The sequence below is a fragment of the Urtica dioica genome, chromosome 6, assembly GCF_054948205.1.
Source record: "Urtica dioica subsp. dioica isolate 48M chromosome 6, U.dioica_male_clone48M_v1_H2, whole genome shotgun sequence".
NCBI classification, from domain to species: domain Eukaryota; kingdom Viridiplantae; phylum Streptophyta; class Magnoliopsida; order Rosales; family Urticaceae; genus Urtica; species Urtica dioica.
In genome coordinates, this window is record NC_142761.1 from 35,035,197 (window position 1) to 35,056,163 (window position 20,967).

The window sequence follows — 20,967 nt, forward strand, 5'->3', positions numbered from 1 at the left end:
TTTATTAAGAAAATAGTGCATCAGGCCGAAGTTAATTAAATTAACTGAGCAGTTAGTTTAATTAATTAAACAGTCAATTTAATTAACTTCAGCCTGGTGGGCTATTTCCCTAATAAAATAAAACTTGGGCAACATCCTTAAAATGAGGTATAGGATTGACTAGCTGCAACAAATACTCATTTCATTTTATTTAAAAAAAAGTCCACCAAGCCGAAGTTAATTAAATTAATTGTTCAATTAATTTAATAAAATAACTGAACAATTACTTTACTTAATTTAGGCTTGGTGAGCTATTTCCTAATAAAATGAAAATTAGGCTAGATCCTTAAAAAAGTAGTAGAGAATTGGCTAGTTGAAAAAAATACTTAATTAATGTAACATATTCTGTTTTTAATCAAGATTAGTAGCTGTATTTTTTAGTCACTTGATTAATTTATGAATAGCATAAAAATAAAAATAAAAATTAAGAGCGGCAGAAATTGAGATTCACTAGCAATTAAATTGGACAGATCAACCAAATAAATTTATCTGTACATCGAGTCTGTGTGTAGTACTTCATGAAAAGCGGAATCAATTAGCATTATAATCAAAATGATGCTTGGAAGGATCAAGTGCCATGTACTTAAGTTTGAATAAGCAAAACCAATTCATTCGGATAATAAACAGCAGGTCAGGGAAAACTAGTGGCTCAAATTAAGTGAATCATTAATCATTGGACCATAAGAAAACGAGAAATGTTCTCCGGATTTGACACGTTTTAGAGAGATAATGCTCATTAGCCACGATATAAAGCTCTTTTCCTTCCGCCACTTTCAACTATATTAACTACCAGCTTATCATTGAAAATTAATATTTAAGTACATCATTGATTATTTTCTCTTGGAATCAGAATATTTATAAAGATAAAACTGAGGAAGATATGTGGATCTTGAAACATACAGCAAAATTCTCAGAAGTAGCCCAAACTGCTTCAGGATCAAGAAGAGCTTTTGGCATTGTTGCCACAAGGCCGCTTCAAGTGAGTTATAAAAATTATAAAATCATTCAATTATTATTATCTAGGTATACTTATGTCTTTACAATTTTCATGCATAACAAATGATAAAAAAAAAATATTTCAATCTGGATTTGTTGTTTGTTTTTCTATCTTTCTTTCTACAGGCGGAATCAAAGAAGGAAGAAGAAGAGTTGGATGCAATTCAGAAGACGAAAGAAGCTGCTGAGGCCGTTAAAAGCGGAGCAAAAGAAGTAAGAGAAACCTGTGAATTCATGAAAGAAACAGTAGAAAATACAGCCAAAACTGTAAGTACAAGATCTTTATTTACTAAATAATATTAATTTGGAAGTCTAGGTGTTACATAAAATTTGTTTATAAGGGGAGATTTGGACTTGAATATCAGTAAAATTATTTTAAAAAATCTAAAATAAACTAAATACGTAATCATGATAGATGTATTATTCGGCCTTATATATGTGTCAACAAATCCAGAATTTATTGATAGGTATGTCAACAAATTCATAATTTTGTCAACAAATTTTAAATTTATTGACATACATCTATGAGACTCATTTAACATATATATCCGAATTATACTTTTAATTAATTTTAGGAAGAAAAATAATTTTATAAATCTTTGGGTCCAATGCAACAATTTCCCCATAGGCACCGCTTCTTTTGTGGTATGTGATAACAGATTAACATTCTTTATAATAAAAAAAAAATAATAATAATAAATTAAAACATTCCTTATAATAAGTTTCCAGTCATGTTTGGGCTAAATATGGCAGTTTGGTCTGCACACGAGCGATCCAAGATCCAATTTGTATGAAGCAAATTAACACACAAACAAACGGACATAAAAGAGTTAGGTATATAGCCTGTATTATGGGCGATGAAGCAAATAACCAAAATAAATTTGACATTTGCAGCCATAGTTCACAAAGTTTTTTATTAGTAGCCATCATCGATTAATGCTAAACGTGAGATGTCTAATATACCCTTCAATTTTCAAGGGAAAACACTCGATTAAAACTAATAATTGGGCATAATATTAATTACTGAATTAATGAGAGATCTTAGTAGGATAAATATTACAATGGCCATTTAAATACAAAAGAGTTAAAATAGGAAACAGTGTGATATTCGTCTACACGTCGAGACCAAAAGTTTTGACACAGAAGACCAAAAGTTAAAGTATGAACTCGTAAGTTTGCCACATTTACACATTTATTATTTATAGATATATTTTAGCATATTCAATGTTAATTATATCTGCATTTTTAAAATTATGTATATGATATTATTTGTTTATACACAAACCAAACAAATTTTCAAACATTTTTTGCTACATAGGCACAATATTAATTGCCTATATAATAGGAAAATATGGCAACTAATAACTGATTTTAGTTGTCTTCTACGGATTTGTAACAAAGAAAAAAAAAAAAAAAAAAATAGGAAAGTACAACAATTGGCAAACCGATTGCCTTTTATCGATGATTTCCTTACGTATATTCAATCAAATGTGTAAGAGTTTCAGAATTTTTTAAAATAGAAAGTCAACTATTTTTTCAGACAAAAATAAAAATAAAAAAACTCCATAAATAAGGGGACAAAAAAGTAATTCAATTTAAAAAAAAAATACCTAAATTCATAAGATTGGCTAGTTATTTGAAATTATGTAAACTATGACTATTTCTTAATTGACATAATTTTTAGTTGTTAGTTTGTGCAAATTCTCATATTTTAATCTCTTATATTATTATTTTTTGGCCAAAATTTCTAAAAATTAAAAAATAGCTCAAACTCAAGGAAGACGCATGCGCTATATTATGGAGAGACGTAGGCATGAGTCGGGTTATTTTTATAATTGATTAATTAGGCTATAATTTTGATTGGAAGTAATCATTTGGCTAGTTGAAAAAAAAAACTAACAACAATAATATATCTCAAATTTAAAGACTCGAATAAAACAATTGAATTAGAATGTTAAAACCTTGAAATTCATGAACCAATTGCTTCAACTTCAGGCTTTAAAGATGTTTGCTTTTTTCTCCTTCGTCATCTTTAAATTTGAGTGTAAAATTGTGAATTTATTCCGAGGAAAAAAAGGAGAGAGCTAACGCTATGATTGTTGTTGACTTTCCAATTTTCTTACTTGATTACAAAAGGGAAATTAACATCAATAATACCAATCGCTTGTCTTTTACCAAAAATCAACCAAAACTCAAATATTGACACATTTAGTATCAAATCGGTCACGAACTGAGTTGATTTCGTCACACATTGGTCACGAATTGGTTGCATTTCGTGATCGATTTAGTACTAAATATGTCAATATTTGAGTTTTGATTGATTTTTGATAGTGACAAACAAATGGTATTATTGTTGTCAATTCTCTTCTTACTAATAAAAGTGTCTAAAAACATAATTACTATTATTTTGGTCAAAATTATCAAAATTGCCATTAGTTTAGGTCATTTCTCATACGCACAACAATTCTCTCACTTATAATAGGGACATTTCCTTAACTAGGACTAAATTAAGGGACATTTCCATTTTCCTATTTTTTTCAAAAATTTACCAAACTAGGACTAATAAAAAAAAAATTCGTTTTTTCGATGGGATGAGCGGGAAAATAGAAAGAAAGAGAAAAAATAAGAGATTTTATTGGGGAAGATTGTAGGTTGGTAATTAGTATGATGGTATAATAGGTAGATTTTTGTGTATCTCTCATTTGACTTTTGTTTGACCGGTCCTAGTTTGGTAAATTTTTGAAAAAAATAGGAAAATGGAATTTTGCCTTAATTTAGTCCTACTTTTGGCAATTTTCCCTATTTTTGAAAAAAAATAGGAAAATGGAATTTTGCCTTAATTTAGTCCTACTTTTGGCAATTTTCCCTAATATAATATTAAGAGAATTGATTGGGCCTTGCCGATGCATAATAATACTGAAACATTTGAGCCCTTTTTTCTTCAAAATGGTGAGGCCATAAGCAATTGCATAATGTTGCCTAAGGGATGGGCCGGCCTGCACGACCTATTACATGAAAAATTACACGAAAGTGAAAATTAATTGAGTAATCTCATTCTAAACTATTTAGATAAATATCGTTCCTTCTGTTTCTATGCTTAAAATAACTCTTTCATTTAAGAATCTTTCATCTGTTGCATTTTATCTTTGTTGTTTATCTATCTGAGAGAATATATACTAAAATTTGTACTTGTCTCTCTATTACTTTTTTTTTGGTACTTTTAAAACAATAGAAAATACCACTCAAAAAAATTTCAAACTTTCATCGTCAAATCCGAATTCCAAATATAAACCTAATGTTAAAAGTGAGTCAATTATTGTGTGAATAAATTACTTTACAGGTTACAAAAGTGACGAATGACGCAGCACAAAAAGTGACTGAAACAACAGAAGCCATCAAAGCAAAAGCAAAAGGCTCAGTCACAGGAGTTTTGGGAATTGCTCAAGTTATAAAGGACAAAGTTTCTGGCGATTAGTCGAAATATACATACATTATATTATATTGCAATATATGCTTAATATTATTGTTCAAATAGCTGTTACCTTTCGGATTTTTTTCCCCACTTTCTTCACCCATATTCCTATTGGTTTAGTAGCAATACAGTGTAAACAGACCTGTACTTTGTTATGTTGCTACAGAACATATAAATTAAAGAAACTTTCTTAAAAGACTAGTACTAAACGGACATAAGTAACTCTCGATTTACTTGTGCCATAAAATTATCTTTGTTTATAGTATAGATTGATCAAACTAGAATTATTATGGCGCGTCACTTCCATAATACCTTTGCTTTAATAGCAAACATTATACTGCATTCATTTATTTAATAATTTTTTATTTTTAAAAAATTATTTAATAATTTTGGCGAAGATTGTGTTTTTTTTCGTATGCAACTTCGCTAATATATTGCTGGAGTGAGTGAGAATGATCTCAGCAGGAATCTTACTTAATTTGTTAAAAAAAAAAAAAAATACACATACGCACACACAAAAATTAAATTATTAGCTCAACGTACGGCATTTAATTTCTAACGGAATATGTACAACAAACCCAGGGAATTGTATGTACTTTTTAGAAACTGAAAAGACAAAAAAAAAAGTTCTAAAGCAAGGCCTTTATTTCTGGTCATAAAAAAAGCCTGTGCCTCTCAGAAGAAAAAGATCTCATAAAGTGCAAAAAATAGGAATATCTCAAAACCGTAATTGTCAACCAGCGAAACTTGAAACATGGAAACAAACAAAGACCCCACCAGCACAAGCCCAGAAAACCAGAAACATAACATGCAAAAAGAAAAATAAAATAATTAAAGCAACTTTATTTGCTAGAAATAGAAAAGGGAGAATCAATGTGGAAACGAAAAAAATCACTCCAATTCAAACAAAATTATAAAAACTATCCATCATATTTTTTATTTATTTTTTACAATCTTTTATTTATTTATATTTATATGATAAATAATTAAATAGTTAATTGTTAAAATCGAATGTTGATAGAGCATGAAAATTCATTAATAATATTTTTATTAAAATAAATTTTGGGAGTTTATTGACGGAGAATTATAAGAATGTGGTATATTGGGAGAATTATAGGAATCTGAAATTACTTAAGGTGATGTTAGATAGTTGTTCAACTAGGTTGTTATGACTATTTGTTGAACAACTGATTGATTTTATCCAGATTACTAAGAATAGTGATCAATCAAACATATAAACGAAAGTAATAAGAGACACACGAGATTGGTCACCTAGTTCGATGAAAACTACCTACTCAGGAGAACTGATACATCTGAGTGAAAAGCATTAATCCACTAACAAACGTCAAAGGTACATGAAGTTTGACTAAGCTTTCATTTGCAAACACATTCGTCTTTGACTCCTTATGGATTCTTTGCAACCTAAGCTCCTCTTAGGTTTGAGACTCCCTATCATTTTCAGTCAATCTTCTCCCGAAAATTCTTAGCACGCCAAGATGCAAAACACACGTCCTCACACTTTAGTACGACGGTACACAAGCTATGAGTTGCTCTGAGTTTTTTTTGTCGATGAAGATCTCCAGAATAGAGAAAACAAATTCGAAGATCTGGCTACGTGATTTTTCAAACAGTAGAGGAACAACCCAACCACGCAATCCCTCGATGGGTTTTATATGGCTAGGTTCATATACATTCCTGAAGTCTAATAAGTAAGATTACCAAATCTGATCTTATTCATCCAAGAAAATCGAAACTAAAACAACGTGATTTAATTGACTTATTTCGCGTATTATGAAAAGACGCAAGTACCCTTCTGCTAAATTGTTTGAACAACTTCTTGATACTCTGACTTGAACAACTATGTTACAGTTTGTTTTGCCAAACATAACCATGCCACAAAAGATCTAACAGAATCCATAGTGGATAATAGAAAAATTTGAGAAAATTACTTTGATTTTGGTTTGGAGATTATGAATAGCTTATTGAGGAAAAAAAATTAAATTCCTATAAAATTAGGAATATAAAAAAAATTAGAAATAAGGTAAAATTGTTGAGAACATGGAATATTTAAATGTAATTATTATATATAAGTAAATTAATAACAACTTTTTAAATTGGAATTGAGAATATGATAAAACTGATAGTTCAATAGTAGATAAAATTAATTTTACAACTACATATAGTTATTGATAGTGTGTAGTTGAATGGTAAAATATTACTATTAAATTGTATAATTTATTTAGTTATTTTTATTAATTTTTTTTAAGATGTGGGCACCGGTGCCAGAGCAAAGGCACTGACACCAAATTATATTGGCTTCTCACGTTGCCAACAACGCTGATAGCAACTTCAGATGCCAAAACTCTTTCTATGTCAGCTAGAACACTTCAACGTTGATGTTGCTCTAATGGCACACATTTTTGTTACAATTAATTGAGTAACTAAGTCATTAAAATTTGAAGATTTGCTAAATAACCAACTGTTTGTAAATTTTAAGTAAATAGTCACTATAGTGATGTGGCATTGTTTCGACGTTTTTAGCATTCCATTTATACTCTTGATTATTTATAAGTATTAATGAATATTTACAGCTATTAGTATATTTTTGGATTTGTTAATAAAATCTCGTGGCTATTTACTTAAAATTTATCAAAGATTAACCATATGGCAAAATTTTAGTTTTCATATGATTATAATTTTCCCCGCATATAGCATTATTGATTTTCGTGTCTCTATATATTTTGTATGTTCTATCAAAATAGTCGATTAAAACTAATATATTAATAAAATTGACCAATTTTTTTTAAAACAAATTAGTAAAACAGTACAAAGATTTATATTAAAAAAATGTGCAAGTAGCATGAAAAAATTAAACCTTGTAAAAAAAATGATTATAGAGGTGATTTTTAAATTATAGCCCAACTATCTATTTATTTAAAGAAATAGCCCATATTTTTCATACTTCCAAAATTGCCTTTTGTTTCATAAAACTTCGTTCTTATTTGTATGTTAATTCCAGATTTTTTTTCCAGTTATTCATCATCGGATTTGAATCATGGAATCGTTCGCCAAATCGGAGACATGTATTTTGTTTTTTTGAATGGTAAATAATATTTACTATCGAATGGCCGGATGTAAATATTATTAACATTAAAATTATCCTGCGATTTGCAACCAGGATATTCGACTACTCATTTGGAATAGATGTTTAGGATCGTCGATTTCGTAGATGTTCTTTAATTGTTCTTATATTATATATTCGTCTAGGTTAGTCATTTAATCCTTCTTAGTTTATGTTTGTCTAGTGTAGGTGTTTAGGTTATTTAGTTTCTTAAAACTTCGTTCTTATTTGTTTGTTAATTCCAAATTTTTTCCAGTTATTCATCATCGGATTTGAATCATGGAATCGTTCGCCAAATCGGAGACATGTATTTTGTTTTTTCGAATGGTAAATAATATTTACTATCGAATGGCCGGATGTAAATATTATTAACATTAAAATTATCCTGCGATTTGCAACCAGGATATTCGACTACTCATTTGGAATAGATGTTTAAGATCGTCGATTTCGTAGATGTTCTTTAATTATTCTTATATTATATGTTCGTCTAGGTTAGTCATTTAATCCTTCTTAGTTTATGTTTGTCTAGTGTAGGTGTTTAGGTTATTTAGTTTCTTAAAACTTCGTTCTTATTTGTTTGTTAATTCCAAATTTTTTCCAGTTATTCATCGTCAGATTTGAATCATGGAATCGTTCGCCAAATCGGAGACAAGTATTTTGCTTTTTCGAATGGTAAATAATATTTACTATCAAATGGCCCGAATGTAAATATTATTTACCATTAAAGTTTCAGAGTTTCAGTTATGGTGTTCTATGGGTTAATCGAATTGGAAATATTATTTACCACAATTTATAGTTAATCTTACATAGGATTGAGCGGAGATGCGGGTAGGGTTTCGATTATGGTGTTCTATGAGATAATCGACTTGGAAATAATATTTACTTACCATTTTTTTCCAAGTTTGAGAACGGAGATGCTTCGTCGGCTTCGGATGTGGCGAAATCAGAAAATTGGTGGCGGAAAAGGAGGTCGGACACAATATCGGAGGATTGAAGGATTCGAAATCGACGGAGAGTTCGAAGGCAGTATCGGAGGATTGAAGGATTTGGAGTCGGATGCGAAAATTTTGGTGTGTATTTGATGAGGGGTAAGATAGGAATATAATATTGTTTGGTAGTGGATTGGGCTAGTTACCTAATTTAAGTAATAGTTGGGCTAGAATTTTAAAAAAGGTGACCAATTTGGGCTAGATATCTAACCGGCCCTTACTTTTATAGAGGGATCAATCTTTTAACAGTGTTAAAAATTATGATTATTTTGTTAATTAATTAGTTTCAAATAGTTGTATTATTTTAAACTAGCCAACTAAAGACCATGGGCCACATGGCCCTTAAATTTTATAAATTATAATTTGTACTACAATTTTTATTTATTTTTATATTTTCAGCTCAAAATTATATAAATTTTACATATATGCCCCTTTTTTGTAACTGATCTTCATACTTTTCACCCTACGTGCAATTTCAGCTTTTGTTATTATAGAAAATAAAAGGTAATAATAAAGTTGTTCGAATTTTGAATATCCGAAGTTATTTTTAAATAAATTTAATTTTTATGACATTTCGAGGTTGAAAAGTGAGATTTTTAAAAGAGATTTGTAATTAACTAGGCCACTTTAAACATGTGATTTTAGATCCAAATTTCATAGTTCCATTTTGGCTATTTCGCTACAGTGCCCTTTTTAAAAATTAGGTCACGGGATAGTCTTCTTCTTTTTTCTTTTTTTTTTTTTGCTGGACAAAAAATATTGGCATCGTTTGGCATAGCTTTGTTTTAAAAAAAACGCTTTCAGATTCAGTTTTTGGAAAAAAACTGTTTTTTTTTTTAAACTGACAGGTGTTTGGTAAGCTGTTTGTAAAACAGTTGTTGCTGGTAACAAAAGCTGATTTTGCATTTGGTAAAATAAATATATTATAGTAAAAAGACTAAAATAGACATAAAATAAATATTTAACAATGCTATGGATAATCACGTGAGGATATTAAAGTAATTTTATATCAAATACAAAAACGTTTTTTCTAAAAGCTAAGGTTCGTAGCTTTTGTGACTCATGTACAATTTTTAAAATCGTTTTTGAAATATTTTGTAAAAACTGTTATAGCAAACAGTAAGATTGCAGTTTGGTTTTTGCTAACAGCAAAAACAGACTTAAAAAAGCTGTGTCAAACACGCCCATTGATTCAACTTGCTAGCAGAGCAATTGTTTACCTATTAGTTAATAAAGAAATTGTGGCAATTTGGTATTTCAACGTCTCTTTTTAAGATTATAGCTCAAATTTCATTTTATTAAAAAAAATAGCTTAGCATTCTTCGGTAAATTAAAAAATCTATAGAATAAATTATTTTTACTCTTTAGTTAATCTAATTCATTGCGTGCGCTATTTTTTTTAAGAGTTTATAATCAACTACATCACTTCAAACGTGGAAAATTTATTGTAATCAAAGTTTAAAAAATATTAAACAAATAGCCAATAGACTGACGTGGCACATGATTTATACCATTATTGTCCTTATTAATTAGTTAGCTAGAATTTATTTTTGAAATAAAAAAAAAAACTGAATTTATTGTTCAAAATCTCTAATTATTAGGATCACAGTTATCTCTCTCTCTTTTCACATTTACTCCATCTCTCTCTCTCTCTCTCTCTCTCTCTCTCTCTCTATATATATATATATATATATGTATATATATATCCTTTACCCTCACAATTTTAGTCATGGATAGAGGTTAAAACATTAAAATCGCAATTAATAATCGATAATAACTGTTAATAAGTTTCAATTTCACTTAATAGTCGATAATAACTGTTAATAGGTTTCTAGAGAGAGAGAGAGAGAGAGAGAGAGAGAGAGAGAGAGAGAGAGAGAGAGAGTATTTAAGTATAGATAGCTAGAGCCACATTTTTTTTTAATAAAATGAAACTTGGACTATTTATTAAAAGAATGATAGGCTATTGGACTATTAGTCTAATTTCCCATTAATTAATGTGTTCATTAGATATACAACATTATTTACATTTTTTTTTGTTTGTCATTTAGCCAACTTTTAATAAGTTTTTGATAAATAGACATGACCAAATATTTACACACGTAAATTGACTGAAATACACTACCAAAATTTTTTGCTAAAAAATTTCTCAATATTAAAATTAAATATATTCTTTTTTTTTTCTGAGCATTAATTAGTGATCACTACTTACGTTGATTATTCAGTTAGTACTTTTTTTGGGTTGTTTGATTTTTCAAGTAACTTTTTTAAACGGTAATTGTAACATTTTGGGACAATTTGACGATTATTATATATTTAATACTATTTACAGTTTTGATGTTTTTTTCTCTTGCAAATTAACAACTATTCATAACTAATAATGTGTATTTTATGAACATTTTTACAGCCAATGTTTTAAACGTAGGTTTTTCCCATAATATCAAACTCAACTTACTAACATGCACATTGTTAATATAAGAATTGATATTTAATACATTATTTTTTATTATTAATAGATAAAAAAAAAGTACATCATTTTTTATAGGGTAATTTAGCAAAATAGCCAATTTAAACGTTGAGAATTGCTAAATAGCCAAGGTTTTGTAAATAGTAGGTAAATAGCCATTTTTATATATTTACAAACGTAAATATCAAGTAAATAGCCATTGCCATATTAAGTCTCGTCATCATTTATGGCTATTTACTTAATATTTACCAAACCTTGGCTATTTAGCAATATTAAACGTTTAAGTTGGCTATTTTTCTAATTTTTTGTTTTTTATACATGTTGTAGCTATTATTTACAACTATTTACCCATATTAACTTGAATCAGGTTAAGAAGACATGTAAAGGCTCTCACTCTCCGTCGTGGATAACCTGTTCCACGACGATGGCCATCCGCGTCGTGATTCGCTCCACGCTGTGTTGAAATACATCAATCGATCAAACCCAAAAAACAAAGACGAAGTAAAATAATAAAACAATAATCGTTTGCGATGTCTTTTACTACGCCAGCTCCTACTGGTCAATCCAGATCTTGACTTCCTCATCAATGAGGCTGGAATCTTGTTCCCGGAGATTCGTCGATCCCTCATCGGGTGCCCCATCTCTTCCTCCTTGGCGTGGGGCAAAGTTCTACGAGTCTAAAAAAATGCAGATGTGTGTGTGTGTGTGTCTGTGTGTGTGTGTGAGAGAGAGAGAGAGAGAGAGAGAGAGAGAGAATATTCCTTATATAATTAGTGAGTTTTGTACAAGTCTCAGACCGAATTAAACGAGAGAAGAAACCGAGTGGAAAATTAATTTCATATACTAAAAAAAATATTTGTACAAAGTAATGGATTATATGCATACGAAGAAGAATAAGAAGTTTTCAGTTTACATAATCAATCATGATTATATTGCTCACTAGAAGGATTAAACGCAAACGATCAAATATATACTTCTACACTTGGATGAATAAATAAAAGGGCGGGCTAAAAGAATAGCCCAAGTAGCCTAGCTCTGTTAAAATTATAGCAAATCTATTGATTTATTTAAACAAATAGCCAGTCTAAACAAATATTATTTCATTATTCCTACTGTACCCGTGCTTAATAGAATATCAAACAATTCTCATTTCCGCCCAAACAAAAAAAAATATCGTCAGACGAATCGCCGTGAGAGATGAGCCGCCTCGAAAATGGCGTCGGCGACGATTACTTCCTCATGGCCCCGATCTTTTTCACGGATCTCGTCCTTCGGCGGCGGGGTAGGATCGTGATTGCCGATCTATAGTGGATGGGTCCGATCACAGCGGAGATAGGAGAAAAGCCGTGGTGGACGCGGGGATCGAAGAAGGTCCGCATGTGGTCAGAGCTCGTGGTCGATCAACGGTGAAAGTTGTTTATTCGACGGTTCAATCGAATTGGTCATCAAAGCAATAATGTCACAAAGGCAAGGTTCCGGATTGCGTGGAGAATCAATGGTGATTCGACGATTCAATCGAATTGGTCGTCAGAGCAATAATGTCACGGAGGCGAGGTTCTGGATTGCGTGGAGAGGGTGATTTATCAATTGCGCCGATTCGGAAGGCTCCGAGAAAAAGGCACTTGATCAGAGAGCGAGTGGTGTACGGCGTCGACGTTAGACTCTCTGACGAAGCTCAGCCTACGTTAATTGGATTAACGGCAATGGTTAATTGTATTAACGGCAACAATTAATTGGATTAACTATGACAGTTAATCGGATTAACTATCAAAGTTAATACACATAACTGGACTTGCGACCTTTGAACGACTGGATCAGCGCAATCGCGGGACTCACCGATGTTCAAGATCGTTTTCGAAAGAGATTCGTCATAATTAATCAGATTAACTGTTACCAAACTGGACTTCGACGCCTCATTTTACGAGCTCTTCTCTCTTGTGCACATTCGCTCTCCTCTTGACGATCCAGTTTCTCTCCTCCGATCACGGCTCTTTCATCTTTGCCGAAATTTTCACTGCCGGCGAGCCAAACACAATCCACCGCACTGCGCCTTCGGATCTCCCGTTGGTGTCGCGATCTTCCTCGTCATGCTTCTCTTTCTCCTCTACAATCAGATCTCACTCTTTGGCGGTTACGATGATTCGGATGACTGATTTGGCGATTTCGGTTCATTTTCCGGTGGGTTAGATTCCGGTGCCTTGAGTCCTTCAATTTGCTCAATGGAAAATGGATTCTCTCATAAGTTTCTCCTTGTCTTTTTATCTAATGTCTCTCTATTTTGGTTAGAGAGAGAGAGAGAGAGAGAGAGAGAGAGAGAGAGAGAGAGAGAGAGAGAGAGAAATGATCGAGGAGTGGGTTAGGGTTGGAGATGAAAATAGGAAGGGTAATTTTGGAACCTAATTAATGTGGGCCATTCTCTTAAAAAAAATATGATAGATTGGCTATTATTTTAATTGCTCTTATTTAAAGCGGCTACGTAGTTACAAATCTCTAAATAAAAATAGAGACAATGTAGAGTGTAGTTAAGTAACCTTCTAGCCAGTTGAGAAAAGCTTTCCCATAACCCATCGACGATCATAGTAGGGGGGGGGGGGGGGGGGGGGGGGGGGGGGGGAGTATATGCTAGTAAATAACCAATTTCAATGGCTATTTAAAATTCAAAATTAAAATTGCCTAAACCATCGGTCAACACGTACAAAACAATAAGGGCAATACTGAAAAGCCCAAATCATCCACAAGATGTCACATTATCGAATTAACTATTTACTAAAAATTTACAACGTTGGCTATTTAGAAATTATTCTATTTTTGATGGCTTAGTTTGCTAATTACTCTAATTACTCTATTTTGCTCTAGAAATTACTCTAATTATTAGTTAATTTATTGGGGTGAAAAAATCATTTTCTCGTACATTCATAGCAGGAAAAAAAAGTCAAGAGTAATAGAGGATCCACTACGTGACATGATTTAAGGATAAAATCATCTCTACTTGATTTCAGTCGCGACTCTTTCACCAACGTTATATATGATCTTGTTTTCCAAAAAATTATTTAAAAAAATGATATTTTATTTTTTAACCACAATTCTTTTCAAAGAGCTAGATTTTAATGCAACTGTTTGCAAAAAATAAATAAATAATAATAATAAAAATATTGTTATGAAAACCATGAGAATAACTTAAATCGAAAACTCTTTAAACACTTATAAGGTATGAATTTTAGAAGAGAGAATAGAGAAGTATGTAGAGTAAATTGTAGAGAGAAGATAAAAGAGTGAATTGTAGAAATTGGGATGAATTTTCCCTTCATCATACTCATTGTATTTATAGTAAAAATTTGTGTACATTAGTCAATAAGTTAGGTGTAGGGTAACTAATTATTTATCCCATATTTTTTACTTTTGAGAATACCAATTATTTACAACACTCCCACTTTGGGATGCTCATTGGTACATTTACGTGTTCATTCTGTCTCGTTAAAAACCTTACTAGGAAAAACCCAGTGGGATAAAAACCTCAGTAAGGAAAGAAAAGAGTACAGTTATGCAAAACTCCCCCTGATGCAGACATAAGTGTGTTCTTTCTATAAATCTTACAATTTACGCATTCCAATGTCATGAACATGTTTTCTGAAAGTTCAAGTGGGGAGCGCCTTTGTAAGGAGATCAGATGAGTTATGACAAGAACACATATACTAGATGCTGACATTATCTTCATAAAGTGTGATGGGGTCCTCGATTGTTGGAAGACCACTGGTGGCTCTGATATGTTGCGTCATTGATCTCAGCCATACACATTCACGACTTGCTTCATGTAGTGCTATAATCTCCGCATGATTTGATGAATGCCAAGAAATCGCAGTCCTTCCATACGTAAACACATATCCAGTATGAGATCTCCCTTAGTGTGGATCTGATAAGTAACCTGCATCTGCATAACCAATCAAAACTGGTTTTGTCTTGTTAGGTAAAATAATCCTAAATCAATCGTTCCTTGAAGATAACGAAGCACATGTTTGACCCTACACTACTACAAATAAGCCTTTATGGTGCGGAAGAGCATTAGGTGCGACAAGTCACACCTAAAAGTCGCACCTACATGGGCATCAGATGCGACTTGTCGCACCCAAAGGGCTCCAGAAAAGAAAAAAATTTCGCTGATTTTAAGTGGTATTGGGTGCGATTAGTCGCACCCAATAGTTTTAAAAATTTTCAGGTGCAACTAGTCGCACCTGAAAGTCTAAAAAAAATTAGGCGCTCAACTTCTCCCCCTCATTTTTTTCATTTGTCTGACGTGGAATTAATTTTTAGATTTTTTTTTACTTTCAGGTGCGACTAGTCGCACCGATTAGTTTTTTAGGTGCGACTAGTCGCACCTATTTGAGTATCAGGTGCGACTTGTCGCACCTGATTATTAGGGTTAGTTTATAAACTCAGATTCGTCTTCTTCATCTTCTTCACTTCTTCACAGCCTCTCTCTCTCAAACTCCGACTCTCCCTCCCTCTCTCCCTCCCTCTGCGAGCCACCACCATATATCTCACTCCCTCTCTCTTTTCGAGCCACTACCATCTCCCTCCCTCTCTCTTCTCCGAGCCACCACCATCTCCTCCCTCTCTCTTCTTTGAGCCACCACCTGGAGTTTTTCGAGCCTTCTCCGATGTCCAAGTCCGCGCGCCGCTCCTCCTCAGACCGGTCTTCTCCTCCTCCGTCGGTCCTTTCCTCTGGAGCCGCTCCTCCGCGCTGGTCCTCTCCTCCGCGCCGGTCCTCCGTGCCGGTCCTCCGCGCCAATCCTCCGCAGCCGCTCCTCCGCGCCGGTCCTCTCCTCCGCCTTCGCTCCTCCACGCCGCTCCTCTCCTCCGCCTAAGGTTATTTTTTTTTTGTATATATATATATTAATAATTAGTATTATATATATATATGAAGAAAAAAAAAACTTTAAATGGTTTAGTATGTTTTAATTAGTAATTTAGTATGTTTTAATTAGCATATATAATTAGGATTAATAATTATTAATTAGTTTTAATTAGTAATTTAGTATGTTTAGTTTCAAATTCTATATGTGTTTAGTATGTTTAGTAGTTTAGTATTTAGGTTTCAAATCAAATAAATTGTTAGTATGTTTAGTTTGATTTTGATTGTTAACATGTATTAATTAATGTAATTATAGTTGTTAATATATTTAGTATTTATAATTAGTTTAGTAACATGTATTAATTAATGTAATTATAATTGTTAATATATATAGTGTTTATAATTAGTTTAGTAATATGCTTAGGTTAATGTTTAGTTGAAATTAATTGTAATTGTAAAAGTTTAGATTAAATATTATTTTGAAATTGAAATTGTAATGGAAATCAAATTGGTTAATAAGTTGTTAGTTTAGTTAACTAATTAATTTGTAGTTTAATTGTTAACACTTTGTACTTAATAATGAAATTGGTTATGTAACTAATTTCTAATTTTAAATGTTAGTTTAATTAAGATTGAAATTGGTTAATTGTTTAAACTATTCTATTAGATTAGTTGTTTATGATATTGTAATTAATTAATTACTGAGTGATTGTTTTATAGTTTTCATTGATAAAATGTTGTGACAGAGCCACAGAGGCTCGGTTTAGGACTTAGTTAATTAATATGATAGTTTCTGGATGGATTTTAAATGTTTTTAAAGTAGTTTGCATGTTTTTGGTTTAACAATATTATAGGGGAAACTCTGCCAAAATTTCGGTAGAGTTTTGAACCAATTAGAATCGAAATCCACTAGAAACAGTCCATTTTCAAAAACAATCCATTTTCCAGGATTGTTTCCAGGATTTTGAGGCGCTTTAGTATCTTTCCCACAATTTCTACAATCCATTTTAAAAAAATAAGATACCTTTCACAGTCTCTCTTATAGGATGTCGACTGGAGCAGGTGGAGGCGAGGATCCACCACAGACGACGGGATCCTCCGGATCGAAGAACACACGTGGACCAACGAAGGGTCTCGTGTCAGCGAGAGCAGGGGTAGGGACTCCTGGTGCGAATGTAGTTCGCTACGATCGGCGACACATGATGTTCTACCAGGACATCAGGGAGCTAAATCCCATGATCGGCACCTTCTCGAACCGTCTTGGAAACTTGATCAAGGCGACGTTTCAAGCACACGCAAACGACTGGAATGAAGTCGAGCCTCAGCATGTGACGGCCGTTATGGCCGCAATCCATAACGAGTACCATTTTGTGTACGAGGATCCTGCAAGTTGCGAGAGAGTGCCAGCTGATTGCATTCGCAACGAGATAGAGTCTACTATCATTCGCGAAATGAAGCGGTTGCGACGCAATCAAAAGTCAAAGTTATCATCTAGATTTTTCAACAAGTTTTGCGGGAAAATAGAGCTCGACAGAGAAGAAACACCAAATGGCTATACGCACGAGGCTTGGTTGAAGGCAATAGAGGTGTTCAACACACCGGCCCATAAGGTATGAGTTGAACATGGTTTTTTTTCTCATCGAATCGAATTAAATGAATTTATGTCTCGCAGGCAAAGGCTGACCGCAACAGACAAAATGCGAAGAAGAAACAGACAAAGGTCGATACCTTTTTTCGCTCATCGACAGAAGGGCGTAAGTTGCTTAATTTTTATTAGCATTAGACACATTAGTCTTATTTTGATGATTAAAACTTGCAGAGGAAGGAGGATGGGATATTGCCCTCCGCATTAGCGACGTGGGAGAAAAACCATCAAGATATTAATGGCAACTGGACAACGCCCTTCGCGAATCAACAATTTGTAAGTTACTTTATTTAATTACTTAATAATAATTATATAATAATTTTTTTTGGTTTTTTTGTAAAGGCGCGAATCAACGCCCAAGTGGCAGATATTTTGCGACAAGCGGAGGAGAAAGGCGAAGAGGTGAGCCTCGAAGGCGCAGAGGAGTATGCGATGCATGACGTTCTCGGGCCACGCCGTGATTGGGATGCCGGGATAGGACCCACGACCCCAGTTGGGGCTTTGAGTGTGGCTCGAGCTCAAGACGGAAGCTCGTCTGGTTCGTCATCTTAGTCACGTGTCGATCCAGTACTGTATACCGAGTTGCAAGCTCAGTTGGCAGCACAACAAGCTCAAATGGCGGCACAACAAATCCAGATGGAAGAGATGCAGCGACAGCTGCTCTCGTTTACACAGATGCATACTCAGGCTTCCCCCACAAGCCCACATCCTCAGCCTACGCCGACATCAGCGGCAATGGCTGATAATTTGACGCCAGGTTCTACAGAGTTTCATCGAGATCGACCTAGCGGTAGTGGTAGTGGCTGAGGAGGAAGCAGCAGTGGCCAAATGCAAGTTGCAGAGGGGAATATTTATGATATGCACTTGGTCGGATGTGAATTAATGCAGCAGCATGCAATATTGCATGACCCCATATTGAAGCAGGGAGCTTTGTTCTCATTATCAATGGTCTAGCAATAAGCTAGAGGCGCTTGATTAGCGATTAAGTTAGACCATTTTGTGTATGTACATGAGCAACATGATGCTCAACATCAATCCCAACTGACATACAATAATCATCGAATGTTTGGGATGTAAATTCATCGGCATTATCGAGTATGATTTTCTTAATTATATGATCAATTGAGCTCGTGATTTGATTATTTGAGCAAGTAATTTTGCAAATGCCATATTGCGAGTTGATAACATTCAAACATGCGACCATTTGCTAGAGGCATCTATCAGTACCATGAAGTATCGAAATGGACCAGATGGTGGGTGAATAGGCCCACATATGTCACCTTGAATACATTCAAGGATTGTAGGTGATTCTGTTTCAAATTTTCCTGGTGAAGGTCTTATGATAAGCTTTCTTAGAGAGCAAGCTTTACATGGGAAAGTATTACTTTGAGGGATCTTCTGGCCCTTCAATGGATGCCCATGCGTATTTTCAATAATTTTTCGCATCATAATAGAACCAGGATGACCCAAACGATTATGCCATGTCGTTAAAATTGACCGAATTTGATTCTATCGCATTTATATACGTGTAGTGCAATCCACTAGGGAGCATAGGTAGGTTTTCTAAAATTTGTCTCTTTCCAAATTTAGATGTCGTAAGGCACATATATTTCATGCTACCTTCAGTTATAGATTGAGTACTAAATCCATGAGAATATACATCATTAAAACTCAACAAGTTTCGTTTGGATCTCGGTGAAAATAAGGCATTATTTAGAGTGAATTCTGTTCCATTCGGCAGTGTGAAATTTGCCTTACTAATACCTTCAATTAGATCTACGGGAACTCATATTGTATTCATAAAAGTTTTCGTTGGTTTTATCATTGAGAAAAACTTTTTATCATTCAAAATAGTATATGTTGTTCCACTATCCGGTATGCAAATTTCTCCAGTACCAACCATTTGGTTCGACTCACAATTAGCTTTTTCCATATGATAACTTCAAATTAAAAAAAAATAAAGTTACAGTGTATGAATTATCTCACATTCTCTTTTATGTCCGTCATTATCTCACTTCATTTCGATTGGTGTTATAATACTAATTTGTTACATAGTCTTGAAAAAAGAAAATATATATAATACACATTTATACATATTTAAATAGTCAGGTAAAACATTGGACCAATTTGTTTCATTGCCAGAAAAACATACATGCATCATTAATCTATATCACTAAAGTTTTCTGCGAAAGCAGCAGAACCAACAATAGTGTGCGCAAGATCACCATCAAAGTCGGAAGTATCAAGACGAGTTGAGTCATCTAAAGGTTCTTGGTCAATAAAGTTGACCTCCCTTTCTTTCTCCTTCAAGGATGCTTTATATAGATTGCACAAATGCTGAGGAACACAGCAAAGTCTAGACCAGTGCCCTTTTGTGCCACATCTATGACAAACATCTTCACTACCCTTGAAAGAACTTGGGTATTTTCCCTTTTTGTGGGGATAATCATGATTTTTTTCATCTTGCTGCTTCTTATGATAATCTTTCGTGGTATCGTAAGGATGGTTATGATTATAGCCACGACCTTGTCCGTATCCACGTCCGCGACCGTGACCACGACCACGACCTCGACCTCGTCCTCGTCCCAGAATATAGTTCTGTTGTTCAGGTTCTTCGGAGTTAACGACATTTACTTCAGGTAATGCCTTTGAACCTGTCGGACGGGATTGGTGATTCTTTATTAGCAATTTATTATTTTCTCTGCGATTAGAAGACAAGTGATTAGTTCAGAATATTTTGTAAATCCTTGAACACGATATTGTTGTTGCAAGATTACGGTGGAATTTCTATGGTAAAAATATAGACATCAATCATAACAATAAATATGGCAATAAAGACTAGTATTAAGCGAAACATTTTGAGTTTGAACCGAAAAAAAAATAGTAGGAAATGAGAAAAATATATATGAGGTAGAAGAAAATTTGAGAGTTTTGTGTGGTTAAAAATGAGTTGAATAAATATGTATTTATAAGGTAAAATATAGCCGTTTATAGCCGTTATATTACCGTTGGGTATTTGTTATGCCGTTTTTTGGATTAACACTTACGGACACGTGACGTAAGCGGACTTGGCCACGTGTCTTCGAACCTGTGAGGTTAGTTATGGGATATTCTTCTTATCAAGTGAAGAACTTGAGAATTGATTTCTCAAGATCTTGGACACTCTTGTAGAGGGAATATAATTTGGCTTGGAGCCTTGGGTTTAGAGAGAGAGTAAGCTTCTCTTCTCCCACTCTAGAGAGAATGGAAGTAGATTGTTCCTCTATTTTGTGTGAAAAAGAATGTATGAAGTGGCTTTGATCCTCTTCGTTCTTGATTTCGGTCTCAAAGGTGTTTTTAGAGAGAGAAATAGCTGAGTAGAGAATTTGGTATAATCTAGTTCGAGAGAG

At 33.3% G+C, this 20,967-nt stretch overlaps 1 protein-coding gene and 1 pseudogene across 1 annotated transcript; both read left to right on the forward strand.

Moving 5' to 3' along the window:
* Window positions 1–919: 919 nt before the first annotated feature.
* Window positions 920–4,510, forward strand: LOC149393787 (uncharacterized). Its single transcript, XM_089618162.1, has 3 exons — window positions 920–1,018; window positions 1,162–1,306; window positions 4,401–4,510. The coding sequence occupies exons 1-3, from the start codon at window positions 920–922 to the stop codon at window positions 4,508–4,510; spliced, it is 354 nt and encodes a 117-aa protein (XP_089474288.1).
* An 8,112-nt stretch (window positions 4,511–12,622) lies between these two features.
* Window positions 12,623–13,237, forward strand: LOC149393788 (uncharacterized; annotated as a pseudogene).
* Window positions 13,238–20,967: the final 7,730 nt, after the last annotated feature.

What these genes read in the sequence shown, in the direction of transcription:
- LOC149393787 (XM_089618162.1), top strand. Translation starts at nt 920, where the DNA reads ATGTGGATCTTGAAACATACAGCAAAATTCTCAGAAGTAGCCCAAACT. An exon ending in TTGCCACAAGGCCGCTTCAA is followed by an intron (nt 1,019 to 1,161) that starts GTGAGTTATAAA and finishes TTCTTTCTACAG; the next exon opens with GCGGAATCAAAGAAGGAAGA. An exon ending in AAATACAGCCAAAACTGTAA is followed by an intron (nt 1,307 to 4,400) that starts GTACAAGATCTT and finishes CGAATGACGCAG; the next exon opens with CACAAAAAGTGACTGAAACA.